General features: G+C 49.8%; 1 protein-coding gene across 12 annotated transcripts in view; it reads right to left on the bottom strand.

The window, feature by feature from the left end:
• Nucleotides 1-18,369, bottom strand: part of DLGAP4 (DLG associated protein 4) — a 150,633-nt gene that overhangs the window by 8,302 nt on the left and 123,962 nt on the right. For 11 of the 12 annotated variants that reach the window (XM_050313506.1, XM_050313501.1, XM_050313503.1 and 8 more), the window contains one exon: nt 30-391. In XM_050313506.1, coding sequence (XP_050169463.1) covers nt 30-391 — 362 coding nt within the window. Of the gene's footprint in view, nt 1-29; nt 392-18,369 lie in introns of those variants that run through there. The other variant, XM_050313513.1, reaches the window with a different exon arrangement.

Consider the following 18,369-nt stretch of genomic DNA (forward strand, 5'->3'; position numbering starts at 1 on the left):
GGGACAAAGGAGAACAAACTATTCCATACTTGTATTCCTATAGACGACAGTTTTCTTTTGGGGATATTCTCCACTTTAGGCTCTTCGCTAGTCAGAGTCCCTTTGTCACTTTTCAAAGTTGCATTTTTCTGAGGTAACTCTGGAGTGTCTCTGGCTGGAGTCACGACGCTCCCCCTCGTCACACTGGGTGTCCTGGTGCTGTCCAAGCTGTCCGAGGAATTACTGAGCCCCGACTGGCTGGTCACCTCACTCTTGTGGTCCTGGCTGTCCAGGTAGGTGTCCTGGGCCGATTCAGTGCTGCTCTGCACAGTGACAGAGATGAACGGCTTTGATGTGGTCCGCGGTGGGACAGGAGGTGGAGTCTTTTTATATGCCACTAGGCATGATGAACCTGCAGTGATGGAGGTGGGAAGAACGGAGAATGCAAAAGACAGATTGGAGAAAGAGATACAGTGAAAGAGAAAGAAAAAGCAGGTCAGTCACGACATTCAAGAGGAGCCTCCAAGCAGCAGCTGGAGGCAGAGATGCAGAACCAGCCCACAGCCAGCAGCTCACACTGGGGACCCAAACCGAAGCATAGGGGAAGCGGAAGGCAGAGCCAGAGCTAGCTTGCAAAAGAAGTCAAAAGGAATACCATGATGTGTGAAAATCTGGAAATAGAGAAGAGGGATAGAAAAGCCTCCCAAGAATGCTACAGGGTTTGGCAGGTGTAAGCCTCCACGGGGGGAAAATATTCTTTGTCTAAACCCTATGTTTTAGTGTCCTACAACAGCCAAGTGTCTCAGTTCTTTGTCCCATCAGTTGACAAGTTTCAGTGTCTGGATCAGGGTGATGTTTTTTCCTATAAAAATGGAAAAAAGCCATAAGTATGTTAGATGCTGATGGCAGGAACACATCTGAAGTACCTGACAAACCTGGCTGCTATGCACTAGAGGACGCATCTGGACACAACAGCCCAAGAGTGGCTACTCCACGACGCCAGTTCCAAGCGGTAGCGAGGCTGGAGAGGTGTGCCCAGCAGGCACAGAGCACACGTATCCATCGCATGTATGGATACACACATGGCTGGCCACACAGATCAGAGGAGCACTCACATGAACCTGGCCACAACCACAGCCTCATTCTGCTCCTGTCACTGGCTTGATGGGATGCAAGTCCACTAAGGAAAATACATGTGAAAGGTGGATACTGCAGGCATGTTTAGGCCCTCAGTCTGTCAGGGATATACAAGCCCCTGAGGCCACAGTCCCACTCCAGCTGCTGTCTAGCCAGGACAGCCTGCAATGGCAGGACATGGCCAAACACTGATCAGCCACCTAACCACACACAACTGATCCCCTTACCCCTGTACTTCTCCCTCTTAGTCTTTGCCAAATCACCAAATGCTCTTTCTTATCCTACCTTCGGTGTCTCCCATGAAGCCCTGTGCAATCTCAAACTGCTTTTCCTCTGCACCCTGTAACACATCCCAGCCCGTGACAACAGCCTCCCCAGTCTGAAAGATCTGCAGTTTCTCCCCATGGCTCACAGTGACAAGTGTCAGACCCAGGCACCGAGGCTGAGGCTCTGCTGGGACAACCCCAGGCAGGGTGTTCAGTGCTCAGGGGTTCTTGGCTTGGTGACCCACCTGCCATAATCTGTCCCTACTCTGAGGTTGTGCAGATGGGCCTGTGATGGCCTCTGGAATCAACCTAGGAGGAGCCCAGCAGGGTGTGATTTGTGCTTCTGCTGTTGTCTGAGCCTTCCTGGGTGTGTGGAGGAGCTCTGTCACATCTAACACTGCCCTGCTTCTGGACATCACCAGAGAGGCTCCAATACCCTCTCTCCTTACACAGCACTGCCCCACCACTGCTTCACCTTCTGGGAGGGCCACATTTCCAAGAGCAGGAAAAGGTGCTGCTCCCAGGTTCTCCCAAGGGGCCTTCAGGTCTATGTGGCTGCGGCACACCGAGCCCTCTGGTCCCACTCCCCCGGCAGAGTGCTAAAAGACTGCACGGATGCAGGTTTTTAGGGAATCCCTGACCAGACAGCCCAGGGTTACCCTTCTCTTGCCTCAGTGTCTGGTGGTGGGGCACAGCCAGGCTTTGTCCTGCAGGTTGGACAGAAGCTTTGCTGCTCTAGGTTGGGAACAGATCAGCTCCATGACCACCCCGGGGTCACAGAGAACCAGGTCGGCCTGAGCTGTACCTTACACATGAAAAGCAAATAATGTGTCCCTGCCCCTGGACGTGGTGAGGCAGCACATCACTGAGGCACAGCTACAGGGCAGCCCCTTCCCCGCATCAGTGACAAACCAAGTGTCCCCAGGTCACTGCAGTTCAGTAATGTGGGAAGCTCTGGTGGTGGCAGGGATGTCACTCTCCTTGGTTCCTTGTCCCAATCCATAGTCCTTGGTCTCCAGTAAAGGGATTCTGTCCCTCCAACTGAACCCCCACACACTATCTTGGCCCATGCATGCCTTTTCCCAAGCCCTTGACATGCTGATGTTGTCAGGTACCAGCTCAAACCCTACCAGGTCACCCAGCACCATAGAAGAGTTGTACAAACTTAAAACCAGTTCTTAAGTGTTTTCCTAGTACAGCTCTGATGACTCCATGGGCTGTCCAGGTTCCAGGGAACCCTTGGGTTCCCTGCTTCAATCCATATTCCCTGATCTCAGTAAAGTTTTGCACCTCAAATTGCAAGCTCCTACATCCCAGTCCCATGTACAGCCTTGCCAAAACCTGTGGAGATATATATATATATGCAAATACAGGTAATTTTCATTAAACAATACTCCAAATTTTACCATTTCCACCCCTTAAGTAACCACCAGCATATTAACAAATTTAGTACCAGATTAGACCAGTCCCCTGTTAGGAATTCTTTGACTATTTAGGAGTGTAAGGACAGGAAGAGGTATCTGCTGCTCCCCAACATTACCCTCCACCCCCAAACTGCTTCCTGCATACTCTGGGGAGCTCCCAGCAGGGCACCTGACAGATGTTTTAATGTTTCAGGACAATTAAACAATCTGTTCTATGGATAGTTTTAGCACAGTTAACTGAGAAGTAACAAATGAACCTGATCCGAATGGATTACAGGTACGGAAAGGGATATTTTAGGTGACAGGAGAATCCTGGAAGCTCCTATTCCTGTCCAGACAGCTGCCTGTGCTCACTGTGGAGCCTGAACACACTTGAGGGGCATCCAAGAGGGAGATCTCAGCTGCCTCAACTGTTTCCAATGGGACCAGAGCCAGCCCTAAGCAATCCTAGGAGCTGTATTCCCTGTGGAGCAACCGCACTGCTCCATCCCGGCCCTTCGTGACAGTATTTGGACGTGCCTGTATTTACACATCCCAACATTTACTGCATTAACAGCTGGAGTTACACTGCAAAGGAGGAACCTAAATGGGAGTTATTACAGAAGGAGGAGATCTGTGTTTCCAAAAGCATTTCTGTTCCCCAGGATGCTGAGCAGCCCTGACGTGACACAGTGCTGCCTTGTGTTACTGTACCAGGGCTACAGCAGCTACAGGCCAGGGCAAGCCACAGCCACTCAAATCGGTGAAAACAGATCCATGTGCCCCTTCAGTGAGTACCTCCCCACTCCACATGGCCTCTGTCCTTCCCCAGGGACAGTGCCCAGCCCACAAACTGCACAGAGTCCCCTGCCACTCAAGGCTCTGTGACACCGTCTGGCTCAGGGCTCGACTGCTGGCAGCACTCTGGTGGCTTGGCTGGCACCTTCCTGAGGAGCTCAGCTCAGGTTTCCCAGCTTCTGCTGACACCAACAGGGCTGTAACTGGGGAAAGGAAATCGATGGCTATCTGATATTGAACAGTGCAGTGAGGCAAAACAAGGGGAGGGCACAGCAGCACAGCAAGGCAGGAGTTCCTGGGGGAGATCAGGAGTGTTCAGGGTCAGTAACTAGACCCAAATTCATTCTCCCACCTACCAACAGACAGCACAAACTGCTTGCACTGCTCTATTTACAGAGGAAAACTGCAGGATCCCTTCGTGCCATCCCACTTGACTGAAGGGCAGCACAGGTTCTGCTAGAAGGGGAACACCGAGTACCAACAAAACACCCCTGCTCAAGTGTGTGTGGTCAGAGGCTTGACTGTGTGAGCTATAAGTTTAAGGCTCTAAGGAACACTGCAAATGAAAAACGCAAAAAGATCAGGAGCTTTGAAGAGTTAGGGATGCATTTATTAGTGCAATTGCAAATTAACCCCACTAAAACCCTCTGCAACCATAAGACAGGACTTCTGAATGCCCAGCAAACCCAGAAAACATCCCCTCCCTAAAATGTGTTTCAAAAGCACAAGTCAGAGCAAGCCCACCTAGAACAGTCTGCCCTTGGCCCTCAACACAACTCTTAACTAAGGTTTAGTGTTTCTTGCATCTGTGGGAAGAGACGAATACATTGAGGAAGCCAACAGCTTCCCAATGTTTCCACAGGAACCGCAGGCAGCATGCTCTCCTTGCTCAGAGGCCAATCACAGCCAGTGCTGACTTACCCCTCCAAAGCACATCAGTGCACAGATCTGCTCTGGAGTTGCTGCAGGTCACAGTCTGTTATATTTTAAAATCAGCCCGTGCTGTAATGTAGAACTACAATCCCCAGGGGTACTGGAGCAGGCACACACTTCTGCAAAACCGTCAGCTCAGTCTGCTCGGTAACATCAGCAAACACCCCAAAACAACAAGAAAGTGTGGAAGGTGTGCTTAAGCTTCCAGTTTTGCAGTACTAGGCTCTTCCTGCTCACAGGATCTTCTAAGGCTTATTTCAGCAAGTTGTTGAATTTAAAAGGTGCTGTGGATGATTGATTTTGGGGGGAGGGATGTTTGTTTATAGCCTTCCTTCTGTCATTACTTTTAGAAAGCAGCGAGTTTCCAAATTAGCACCTTCCACCTGCCCTCCGGGGCTTGGGCGATCCCCACTGATGCAGCCCCAGGCAGAGGAGCTGTGTCTGCAGAGCCTTACACTGGACAGTACTCCAAGACACTCAAAAAACAGCTGGGCATGCTGGGATCCTCTCCCTCTCCTTCCAGAGAGCCAGGCATTTGCTTCTTGGAAGACTAAACATAGAGTTACAAGAGAATATTAAATCCAGCCCTGACTCAAGAGGCCCCTGTTCACACCCCACCAGGCTGTTACCTGCTCATAAGCACCAGGATCACAGCCAAGGTATTTGGGGTCAGATTTAAACATCATAATTGCCCTCAAGTGTGTCTGCATGAAGTGCCCAGTTGTTCCACTGCTCTTGCTGATTCAGTATAGCCTGGTGACACTTCTAATCATACGAGGAACTTCAAGGACCTATTCAAACCATCCTCATTTTTGTTAACTCACCTCAAAGGCACCCAGCCACAGTCAGCTGTGCAGGCCAGTTCCACTGCCCTCAAACACCAGCAGGGCTGATTGCTATCCCTGTCCTGCTCTGTGCATCCCCTCTTCTCCATGGGAAGAGCTGAAGGAATGACCTCCGTTCCTCACAAAGCAGAATGCCCTGAAATAATCCCTCCTACAAGATGAGTTCATTTGCCTTTTAAATAAAACAACCCTTGGGAGATTCCATGGCTTTGGGTTGGCCTTTGCCATAGGATCTCCCTGCTGGAAGGAGCTGTGTTAGGAGGCAGTTTTCAATAGCAAAGGGAACTGGAACAGGTGCATTCCAAGAAGCCTGACCTCTGATTTTCATCAGCTCAAGGAACACTTCAAGGTTGGAGCTTTAACAAACTGCAGAATGCTTTACTTGTAGAGTCGAAGTGAAAACGATCCCCAGTTACAATTATTACTGAAGACAATACAGACATTGATTGATTTTATGGTTCACAACAATCCCTTCAGACCTGATTGTTCTCATAAAACAACATGTTTGTAGCCATTACAGCCATGGCCAAAGCATACAGGCCTCCTCAAGCCTGTGGAGGCACAGATGAGAAACCTAGCCAAGTCTGGTTAGTGAACAGGAAAATCATAAAAGTCAGATATCATAAAGGCTTGGAAGGGACCTTAAAGCTCATCCCATTCTACCTTCTGCCATGGGCAGGAACACCTTCCACTAGACCAGGTTCCTCCAAGCCCAATCCAATCTGGCCTTGGACACTTCCAGGCATGGGGCAGCCACAGCTGCTCTGGGCAACCTGTGCCAGGGCCTCACCACTCTCACAAGGAAGAATTTCTTTCCTAATATCTAATTTAAAACTCTCCTCTTTAAAACCATTTCTCTTTGTCTTATCACTATCTGTCCATGTAAAAAGTCAGTCTCCCATGTAACTCCATCTGAACACAATGGGAAATCCCTATGAAGATGCCCTCTCTTGCTCTGACAGAATGACTGTCTTTTGAGTGCCACAGAAATTTTAAAAGAAGTCTTACGGTAGTTAAACGAAACCACTTCTGGAAAGCAAAGTCCAGCTGCTGCATCTGTTCAGAAAGGCAATGTTTGGAAATACTATAAATACCTTCTGCCTCAGTGTTTTCCCTTCATGAACCTTAGTAGCACTGATCTTTGAAAAAAAAAAAAATCTCACCTTGTTTCTACAGAGGTAACAGGTACGTGATGGGGAAATGCTGCTGACTGAGTAGGCTGGGGGAACCAGGGAAGGGCCATGGGCTCTCCTGTCAGCCCTCAATCCACACTGCAGTCTGACCCTCAGCAGCAGCAGCATCCTGGAGTGAGCAGCTCCCACACATCACTATCCAAATCATGTCCTGCCTCCATGGGGGCTGACGGTGCCCACAGAGCCCTGCAGAGTGACCAGCCAGGCAGAGCCCTTGAACTCTCAGATAACCCTAAGGAACACCAACACTTCACCAGCTCCCACAGCCCCTGGCTTTGCTTACTGTAGCTGCTGTTTATTTATCATGAAGCTGATTCACAAGCCAGACTGTGCTTTAAGTCAGAGGACAGAGCATTCTCCAGGAGCTCCTCCCAGGCAGAAACACCAGGGAAGAGCCCTCATCCATGTGCACTACAGCCCTGTGTAAACCAGGCATCCAAATCACCTTGAGTAGTTTGAAGAGGCTCAGTGGAGATATTCAACCTTCCCTTGCTATTGCCCTACCTATCCTCAGCTTTCAGCCCCAGCACAGCTCAGCAGGCAGAGTAGCAGTGCTTGGGGATGGCTAGTGACAACTGGGACAAGTGGACCACTGTGGGCTTGAAGCTTCTCCCATCTTACAATTCTCTTGTTTCCAGGACAGACAACCAGGCCTTGGGTTCTCTGCCCCCATCCCTCCCCACAGGCAATGGGACCTGTCACATCAGTCCCTGGATTCCAGGCAGAAGCAAAAGCATCACAGCAGCATCAGGGGGCACAGCAAAGAGGCCACACCAACAGCAAGGTTGTCTGCAGTAGGGACCAAGGAGAGTTGAGGGGCAGCAGGCTGGTGTCACATCCTGGCTCCCCAAGGCAGGAGTGTCACTCCTACTACTGCAGCTGCTCCAACCACCAGCTATAAGAAGATGAGCAGCCCTCACTCAGGGTTGTACTTCTGTTGCTTTTCCTGACCCAAACAGCTCTGGAACAGCTGTTGTTATTTCCCCTTGAACAGCATCAACTCACTTGTGACATAAGTACAGAGGGGAGATGCTGTAAGGAGAACCATTCCTCCCACACAAGCTCTTCTGGGAGCAGCCACAATCCAACCCCCACACATGCCTGACCCACACTCACCTCCCCCGTGGCACAGCCTGTACCAGGTTTGCAGGCTGCATTTCAGCAATCTGGCATTTCGTTGCAGAAAGAAGTAATTTTTTAGCTCTAAGCAAACACCTACTTCCTTAAAGCTCCCTAACACAGCTGGAGAAGCTGTCACAGGAAGCCCTTCCATGTTTGCAGGAACACAGGATTAAACAGACCTGTGCAAATAAGTCTTTGCTTCCCAGCTGGGAAGCCACTTCCAAGTACTGCTCCAGTAAGCACACACACAGCTGGCAGATCTGTCACCTCATGCTCCTGTTCAGGTCCAGCACCCGCCCCGGTCACAGCACTCCTGCACATCCCACAGGCCCTGCTGGCAGGACTCATGTATCCATCTGGTCTTAGGAAACGAGGGCCTGCCCTGCACTTGCCCAACCACTGCCAAGTATGCAAGCTCCTGCATGTCCCTGAAACGAAAAGGACCTCAGACTCAAGGGAGCATCTCTCAAATGTTGAGTCAAATGCAAATAAAGAAGGAAAAGGCTCTCTCTGAACATCAGCCATGCATTTGTAGATTAACAATAGAGCTCTCATCCAGAAATCCATCACAACATACTCTGTACAACCATTTGTGCTCTCTGGTCACCCATGACAGAGATGCCCTTAGGGAGAGCTGCAGGATGCACCATGCAGTGACTCCCAGGGAGTGCCCAGGGTAGGCAGGGGGCAGAGGTGGCAGTATCCTGTCACTCAGGGCTGCACAAGCCTCAGCAGCCAGTTCTGACTACAGACCCAGTCCCTGTACTTTGGGAGGGGGAGCAGGAACACTACCCAGGGAAGGAAAAGCTGAAAACTGTTGATATCTTTACGTGAGAGACCTTTCAATATACCAGAAGTTTGAGCATCATTGAGATGCTCCAGTTTGGAATTCCTGCACAGGTAAATCATAATAAGCATGGATACACTGAGAACCCAGGGAAGACAAGGCAGCTTTTTTTTTTTTTTTTAAAGCCTCTTGTAGGTCATAAATTTAAAAGAGGCACGAAGCAGCAGACAACACCCCCCCAAGAACGCTGGGGGTTAAAAATACAGAACCTCACACTGCTGGCTTCTGACAGATCTGGTCATTCCCCTCTTTCAGCACAGATTGCAGCAGAGTCAGCCTGACAGCAGGGACACAGCAGATGCTACAGGGAATGCCAACCACAGACACTCCCAAATTCATCTGCAGCAACTATTGCTGGAGTCGCTGTGTTTTAGAAGAGATTCTGATTTCTCCCCACCCTCCCCAAAGTGATCGTCAGCAGGGGTTTTAAAGCAAGTTGCAATAGTGGTAGGAAACTCCAGCCTGCTCCAGCCATGCATCCACCAAGAGTCCATCTGCCCTGAGGGACTCAGGCAGGTCTCCAACCCAGTTAGCACAGGGCAGTGGCCTAAAGGAGCATTCCCTGCAACTCCCTGCTCAAGGGTTTAATTCATTAACAATAACCAAGGTTCCCCAAACCAACCATCCTGCCTCAAGAAGTCTCTAGGAAGAGAAACGCCATGGTCCCAAGGGAAGCAGAACTGCATCTCTGATGGGCTGGGGATGCCTGGACCCCAGGGACAGGGTCCTTTGCCTCTCACCTGCCAGCTCACTGCCCATTTAGTGCTGGCACACACCTTTTTCCAGAGGGGTGAAGTGAAGGGTTGGTCCACCAGTTCAGAGTTCCTGTGCTGTGTGCTGGGACTCAGGCTGTGCTTACCCCTCCCCCAGCACTCTCCCTAACAAGGGATGATGCTTTGGGCGTTTAACACACCAAGAAAGGTGAAGCAGCACAGCTAAAGGGAGCTCAAACCCACAGAGCCCTGGGATCTCTGACCATCAGCCACATTCCTGCAGTCTCCACCAAGCCCAGGGTCCTGCTCCAGGAATTCAGCCATGACAGCAGAACAGTCCCCAGCAGCACACAGACTGTCCTGCCAGCCTGGGCATGACAGAGTCACCAAGGATTCCTCCAGTTGCCAGATCCTGCCTGGCCCCACCAGCAAAGCCAGGGCTGCAGAGCTGCCAAACCAGCCAAGAGCTCCCCCAGGCAGGCCAGAAGCTCGAGCTGCTCCATGACCACACCCAGCCCTACCCCAGGCAGATCCCTGGGCATGCAGACCCTATGGCACAGAACAGTAAGCAGAGGTTATCAGAGAAGTGCCAGAGGAATTCAAATCAGGTTTTACACGTGTAGAAAGCTCTTGGCAACAGCAGCCCAGCTGGGCTTTAAAGCTGCTCTCAGACACACTGGCCTTTGTGCAGGGGGTGCAGAACTGGGGGTACCACAGTGCCAAGAGGTCCTCATACCATGGGACCCAGCAAGACTCACTGCATCACACAGCAGCCTTTTTGCTACAGACACCCCACTGAGCCCTCTCCTCACCTCAGGATCCCTTCACTCACAGCTCCACACTGGCTTTGACCCTGGCCTGAGGCACAGCAGGCACAGGGAGAGGAAACAGGTCCCTTGCTGCAGCAGAATGGGGATGCTGGGGGGCTGAAGCCTTTCTGTGCACACAGCAACAGCCATTTGAACATATGCTGCTGCTTTTCCTCACCCTGGAGAAGGCAGGGAAGCTTTGCAGATACCCTGCCTACATATCTGGGCCACACAGCAGCTAGCCCTCTCCAGAGGGTCATCAGTAAGGGGTTGAGCTCTGAACCATCCATGTCACAGAGGATTTCTGGAGAGAGCAAACACTTCCATCAGATTGGAACAGGTCTCTGCAGCCAGTGCCAGGTAAGAGAAAGTGAGACTGGACAGACTGGAGCACACACCACCTCGGAGAGCCCACCCAGGGTCAGCAGCTCAGCACCCCACCAGGGCTCCAGGAGACATGAGGACCCCTTTAAGTACTCTGAGTGCCACAGCTTAGTGACCACGGATCAGCCTGCACTGAAAGGTGCTGCCACAACAAAAGCAACAACTCTTTCTGCTAATGCACCAAAGCATCATTCACTCCATCCTCCTATTCCAGAGAACTGTGCCTGCAGCATCTCACCCGGGTGCGGCAAATAAAGCTCAGGACTAGCACAAGGAACTGTCCACTGGACTCAACCATGAACAGGTTGAATATTGCAGCAGCACGACCACACAGTGCTCAGGGCAGCTCCAACACCATCAGCCAGTCAACTGGAGACAAGAGTGAGAAGAGCTAACAGAACAAGAGAAAGAAAAGGCAACTGAAGGTACCTAGAGGTTGGCATTCCAGAGAGTAATTTTCAGTAATAGCACTCATTGCAGGCCCTGTTCCTCCTTGCTTTTAAACACATGCTGTGGCAGTGCTGAAACACTGATTCCCTGGCTATGGGACTGCAGACTCTGTGGCTGCCAACTGCACACTGAAGCTTTTTGTCTAGGCTGGTTTGGGCTCTCTCTGTATGAGAGAGGCCTTGTGCAGAGCAAGAACCACACAAGACATCCCAGACCATGGATAACAGGGGAAGGGAGCACTGGACTGAACTGGTGACACAGAATTCCTGTCACACAGCAGTGCGCTTCTCCCTGTTTCACATCGCTTTTTCTGCAAGGTTTGCTCAGGGTTATGGCAGCACAGACATGAAATTAGGGCATAAATGTGAACCAGATGTGAATTAAACAATGCCCCGAGATTGCAGGCTGCTTCCCCTCTCCCTTCCCCACGACAGGATGTTATCCTGCTGCTCTGCAAAGCAGCAAACTGCAAAGAACAGGGGAGGCCTCTGGAGAAGGCACCAACCTAAGGAATGACAGCGAATTCTCCATGTACCCACTACTACAGCCACTTTTAAGTGTACTGAGGGTATTAGCATTAATTAAAGTGTTTAAGAAAGCTAGTGTAATTAGGCAGGTCTTACTAGTTTTCCTTCAAGCTAGCAGTTTCCAGAATATCCTGCAGAAGTAAGTCCCACCAGCTAATTATGCACTTCATGACATATCCTCTCTCCTCACCATCACTTCACTTCATGCACTGCCACATCACTCAGAGGATGGCATATGTGGATGCTTTTAACTTGCTTCCCTGCCACTGCAGAAGTCCAGGGAATCTCAACACACCTCCTCAAAGTCACAACCAGTCAAAATCCATATGGCTAGAAATGGCTTAGAAACCATGGTAAACCAAGCCTGTTCTTGTCTATGTCAAAGCTCAACAGCTCAAACCTGCTATTTCAGGATATGCTGATTGCTAAACCCCAAATCAAGTCATCCCAAGCACCTGCTCACGTGTCAAAGGAGACACATCACAAGTTCTCAATGTACAGGCAGTGGCTGAATCTTGAGCACAACATAAGGGTAATAACCCAAGTCTTGCCCTCTCAGAAAGGTGGATGCGTCAGTTCAGCATGGTACAAATGGCACAATTAGTCTGTGGGAGTTCCCACACAACCTCTTCAGCTCAGTGACCATCCTTGCAGCCCACCAGGAACCATTTTGTTCAGGATCTTTTAATAGATGCAGGAACACGAACTGCTCCTGTACAGCAGAATCACACCTAAAGGTTTTGGGCAACCAAGCCCAGAGATACTTCTGTGGTCCATGGAAGGTTTTACAAAAACTGTTCAGTTGCTGAGGCAATATTGGCACATTCCCACCAATGGACAGTCCTGGAAGCAGGGTGGATGGGTTACCATCATTTTAAGTGTGCCACTAAACACTGTTCACAGAAGAGCTGGCCAAGAGGGTGCTGAAAACACTGATGGCAGCCAGCAGCTTGTCAACAGAGTTGTGATAACAGGAGCAGGCCTGTGCTGATGTCAGCCATGGCGAGTTCCCCCTGGAACAAACAGGGTTCCCAGGGGATTGCTCCACCCCAATAACAGCAAGCAACTCTTTAGCCTACCTAAAAGATCCAGAGATTGCCACCATTGCTGCCAAAAAACCCTAAAGGCAAGAATTAAATTTCTCCATCACTTTGTTCAGCATCAGGATTTGCATCACAGTTTTCACTTACTGTATCCCAAATTTTATCTGATGCAGGGAATCTGCTCACAGGAAGATATTTCAGCTGTTTTAGGCAAGGGAAGCATTCAGTGATGCCACCAGGAGCAGCACAGGTGGTTTTCCCAGAACATTATGAAAAACCCTCCCCACACCCAGATGACTAGAAATTCTTTGTAAGCTGAAAACAAACCCCACCCTATACCCATAGGGCCAGGGAAAGCACATGTGTCAGCAGCTGAGGAGACAGCAATGAACACAGCCTCTTCACCAGGGAGATGGGAAGGCATCAGGCTGGACTCATCTCCCTACCAAAAATTCCAGCCCTTAGTCAACACTCTTTCCACTTGGACATTGGCTGTCAGGCAGTCAGCACCAGAGATTTATATCTTCAAAGCTACAATCATCAAGAGGTTTTAACAGTCAGATTCAATTAAAGTTATTTCCTCCTTTAAGTATGTATAAACCGAGATGTGGCAACATTATGTTAATACTGAAGAATCAAAGTCAAAATTGCTGGGAAACTTCTGTTGGCTGAGGCACAGGACAAATTTTGCATGTTAGAGAAAGCTACTCCATATTCTAATTCACTGTTTAACATGACATTAGTTATGAGATTAAAAAATATCACATGAAGAAATACAGAAAAGGCCGTAGCAGGCAGCTCCCTCTCCATTAGCATTCCATTTGACAGTGGTTCAGCTGCTGCACCACATTCTGGTCTGATCTGGAGAGGAAGGGAAGTGCTCAGAGTCAGAGTAGGCAATTATGCAAATATTCCAACCTTCTAATCATTTTGGATAGGGTGTTGGGGAGCTTTGGAAAGCACAGCTGTGATCATTGATTGGATTTCTGAATGCTCTCACATGAACTAAGCCACAGATACCACAGAGCCCAGCTGACTTTGCTCCCCAGCCAAGCAGAGGTACAGAGGAACAGTGCCATGTGTCCCCAGTGTCACTGCTCACACTATTCTCCCAGAGGCCAAGAGTCCCCAGCTTTGATTCCTTAAGAATTTCAAATATCACAAGTATTCCCAGAACAACGGACACACCAAGGGAGGGACTATCCAGACTGAACCCGGCACTTTCTGGAACACTTCATTTCGGGAATTGAGCCATTTGACAAAGGAGCCACTGTGCAGGCTCCAGCTCTGAAATGAAAGAGCTCAGCAAAACAAATCCCAGGCGTGGACCCAGAGCCTTCTCCAAGCACATCTGAGGCTCCAGTATCTGTGACCTACATAGATTCCAGCCACCACCAAGTCTTCATCTTCACAGCTTGGTCTGCTTTTCCTGGAGGCTCCAAACCACCACGTTTCTAGTTTACAGGCCTGAAGAGTCCCCACAAGCTCTCAAGTTCAGAGCCCAGACCACTACTTTGCAGCCACAAATATGGGTAGCAAGGTCTGCATTCACGGGTGCAGAACCTGTTCGCCCACGCTCACCTGGTCCCTCCAGCCTGCAGAACTTGCCATGAAGGTATTCTGAGGATCTGAGACTGTAACTAGAAAAGGGACACAAGGGAGAGGTGAGAGCAGAGCCACATTCATTGAACAGATTGAGTTTTACACAACAAAACTAAAGCACTGGCTTAGTCATGCTGTTTGCACGCCATGGCACTCGGGCCCTACTCCCTTCTGTCCTGGAATTCAGTACGTGACAATGGCTCCCTGGCCTTCCAAGGAGGGTTAACAGCAACCCCCAAGCTCCAGCAAAAGCATTAAATGTCACCGGAGCATCTCCTGCTGCTTTCAGGAACCTGCTCACCATAGAACAGATCACTTTCCTACCTTGGAAGCTTTGTGCCAAAAGACTTCTTGGCTTCATTTCCCATCTTGCTTTTATTTATTCCTGTTTCCAAACGAGTGATCTTCTCTCCCTCCACTCCTTTCAACTTACCCATTGTATAGCTCCAACTACAAAGTAAACAACATCCACACCAAATTGAGAAGTCTCAGGGCGTTCTGCAGGATATTCCAAAAAGCTTCTTCCCAGGCCTTCACCTGTAAACACTAAGTGCCAACCAGATGAAGCAGAGCTTTCAGCACTGGTACTTTTCCTCTTCCTCATTTGCCTCACGACACTAAGTGGGAGGGTGTCAGTGGCAGGGTAGGAAGCAGGTAATGAGTGATTCAGAGTGGCTTGAAGGCGGCGATGAGAATGATCCAGCCAGAGTGTTCTGAAGGTATTCCCGCAAGAGACAGTTTACCAAAGGTGTTTTTGGAAGAAGCCACTCCTTGCTGAAGCACAGCTATCTGAACTTCCTGAAAAACGGTGTTTACTTGGTCTCCCAGAGCTAGAAGGGCCTCCAGAACCTGCTGGAAGACACACCACAGCGGCCTTGAAAGAAGCCTATCCACAATGCTGTGCTACCAGCTTGTGGAGGACACGCTCAAGAGGTTCAGCAAGCTGCTGCTTGGGCCGTTGTTAACCATGCCCATACTCATCTCTCTCCCCTTTCCCCCAGCCCTGTTACAGCCCAGAGGGAGGGAAAGACAGCTCTAAAGCAAAACAGGCCACATTCCTCCTGCAAGGGCAAGATGGAGTGAGCAGACCAAACTGCTCCTTGCAGAGATCTTCTTACCCAGCCAAGGACAAAAGGGTTTTGGAGAAAACCAGCTTGGAGTTTTTAAACAGCTCCTGGCAGTCAGAAACTGACCTCGCCCCACGATACACCAAGGTGAGCACACTGCCAGCAGCTTCGTGCGAAAAATCCCACCTCTACATTTCTCCAAAAACCCAGCCAAAGCAGATACTCCAAAGACTGCCCAAGGCTGGAGTTATTCCTCAACTTGGCCATCTTCCCCCACACTTGGCCTGGGAACAATTTCAGGCTTGGAACGCATTACTGCATTCACGCAGCCACTCCCTGTCATGCCAGTTGTTCAACCCTCACACAGGCTGTAGGATGGAATTCCTAGGAATAGCAAAATGCCAGTCTGTGGATGCAGTGCTTTGCAGGGCAGTCACCAGCTCAGCCCCTGCCACATTCAGCTCAAAGGGACTGCTGAGAACAGCTACACCACCCTACTGACCATGTCAGCTACTCAGGGTTAGTCCAGCAAGGGCTTTCACCTGAAGTGGCCTTGTGAAACACAAACCACCAGCCAAAAATAACCCAACTGTGATCACAGACCCAGAGCAGCACTGGACTTGTGGGGCACAGCAAGGAGACAGTCAAGGAGCAGGTCTCCAACTATCTGCTGAACAGATTTGATTGCCAGGAGGACCCTCCACCAGTCAGAGTATGGCAAGGTACACCAAGTCATGGTGCCTCTGAGAGGGACACGGCAGGAGGGACACTGCTCTGCCCATGTCACTCCAGTGTGAAGCACAGAACACACCCAAGCACAGACCCTCAGAACATGCAGTGGTCCCAGCATTACCTGTAAGGGGACTTGTGTGCTCAGGGTCACTCCTCACGTCTGTGATACCACATTGGGAAACAAACCTGTTCAATCCCTGCTTCTACATTTTCCTGGAAACCACTTTCAAGAAAATATTCAGGTTGTTTATATACCAGAGGCACAGTTTCAGAGGATGCACTGCCCAGTCAAGTTTCTTGGATCTGGGACACATCAAAAGACTTCAGACAGACACACTGGGTGCTGATTGAAGATGAAGACCAGTGGAACAGGATGTCTCTACCAGAGGTCTCCTCTGTACAGCTCTGGCAGCCAGGCAGGAAGAACGCTGTGAACGTGCTGTCAGGAAGACACTGATACAGTAGGGAGAAGGGCTGTCATGGTGATGTAAACAGGGAGTGCTGAAACTCCCACGGCAACCCAGGTTAATGGAGACCTAGAGCACATGCTGCAGAGATAATTTTCCTCCTCAATATACCTAAAGACTGTTCTCAGCTCTGTCACTGTATGACAGCAAGAGGAAAATCTCCTTTATCCCCCAACAGCCTTTCCAAAGCCCAAACCAACCACAAATGCTTTTGAAGATAAATTAACAGTCCTGTGGCAAACAAAGGGGTGGGACAATACCAAGTAAATGCCTTTAATTTTCATGTCTGATTTCTATTGTCTTCCAAAGGCACAAAGCTGGTGAAGAGCTGGCAGCTCTTCTGTGCCTGAATCCCAGTCCAAGAGGGTTGGTTCCCCCCAGAAACATGTGAGGCCCAAAGGGCTCCCTGCCCTGCAGCCACCCCCCAAAGCCCCCACTCTGCCTGCAGGGATGGGGCTCCACCTGCTCCAGGAGCATCACAGCATGTGCTAGAGGTGCCAGCTGCACTGGGATTAGCCTCCTGTGGTCCTCCAGGGAGGCGCAGTGGCTACGACAGCCCTTCTCACACAGTGCCCATGCTCCACATACCAGGGCTGGTATCTCCAGCACCATCATCACACCAAGAACAAATCCAATCCTCAGGGATGTTTCTATGCCTGCCCCAGACATCCAGCAGACACAGGATGCCTGGGAGATGACAGCAGATAAGCTTCATACCTACAAGTCGAAGGCTCGAGATGGTAAAAAAACTTTGTATTATAGCAGCCATAGGAAAAAACATTCAACCCCCTTTCAGCAACAGATTCAGTTCTATTTCTTTATCTGTAACCATAGCACAACAGCACAGTGGAGGAAAAAAAACAGTAATATGTTATTTTGGATACTGCTTTGTAAACAAATGTGTGGCCAGTTATCTAATTGTGGGAACACTAATGCCAGTTATCTAATTGTGGGAACACTAATGTGAGTAGGCTTGGAGCAGCAGAGCACTCACAGGGTTATTTCACTCAGAGCATCTTGCATCATCTCCATCAGGAAATTTCCAAGAACTGCAATGTCAGCAGCTTGTGCTGTAATACATCTGGGAGAATCTGTGAGGTGCCATCTCCCCTGGGTCCTGCAGGACCATCCCCTCCCTCTCCAGCCACTCACAGACACAACCACGAAGACAGTTACAGGAGGTATTTCCTCAGCTAATTGTTAATTACATTAATTGACAAGAGATCTGACTCAGCTGCTATAGAGCCTCATGGAAGCTGGGCCTCCTACTCCTCGTAGCAGAAATGCCTTCTCCATGGGGAAAGGGTGTAGCAACAGCAGTGAGTCACCTTCCAGACACAGCAGGCCACCACTTAGACAGGATTAATGTTAGGACAGCCTGCTGACTGCAGTATGATCTGTCTGCCCTGGCAGCTCCATGCCAGGCAGTCATTACTGGGAACACTTTGAAAAGCTGCATACAGCTCACTCGGGCACCACGGGGCACTATGTGGAAACAAGCAGCAACACTGAAGATAGGTCTGCCACACAAGTTAACACAGCGTGAGGAGATCCATGAACACAGGACCACAATCAGTATAGTGAATCAAAGGGAAGGCTGAAAGAGAAGCCCACGATTAGATGGGTGGCCCAGTACAGAACATCCAATCAATCACACAGTGCTCACTTGCTCCACTGCCACATGAGTGTCACAGCCACAGATCTGAAACACAGAACACCCCCCAAAGCTGCTGTCTGGCAGGACACATGCCTGGCACAGCAGTGTCCCCCCTAAGGATTTTTCAGTTTGAGAGAGTTTCAGAAGTGCTCCCTGTTCAGAATTCACGGACAGAGTTCAGTGCTATAGCAGTGCAGGAGCAAATGCCTCAATACAATTCTTTTGGGAGTTTTGGATAAGTGGTGAGCTCCGCACAGATGCACCACTGAAGCCCAGTTCCGCAGGCACAGATGTGCACACACACTATTTCAGTGAGTATTCAAGAATGCATTGGACAGCTGAGTACTCACATCCAAACTAAAATCACCCTGCAATTTTTTGTCTAAAGGACTCCA

The sequence above is a fragment of the Myiozetetes cayanensis genome, unplaced genomic scaffold (assembly GCF_022539395.1).
Source record: "Myiozetetes cayanensis isolate MyiCay16 unplaced genomic scaffold, myiCay2020 scf19, whole genome shotgun sequence".
Lineage (NCBI taxonomy): Eukaryota > Metazoa > Chordata > Aves > Passeriformes > Tyrannidae > Myiozetetes > Myiozetetes cayanensis.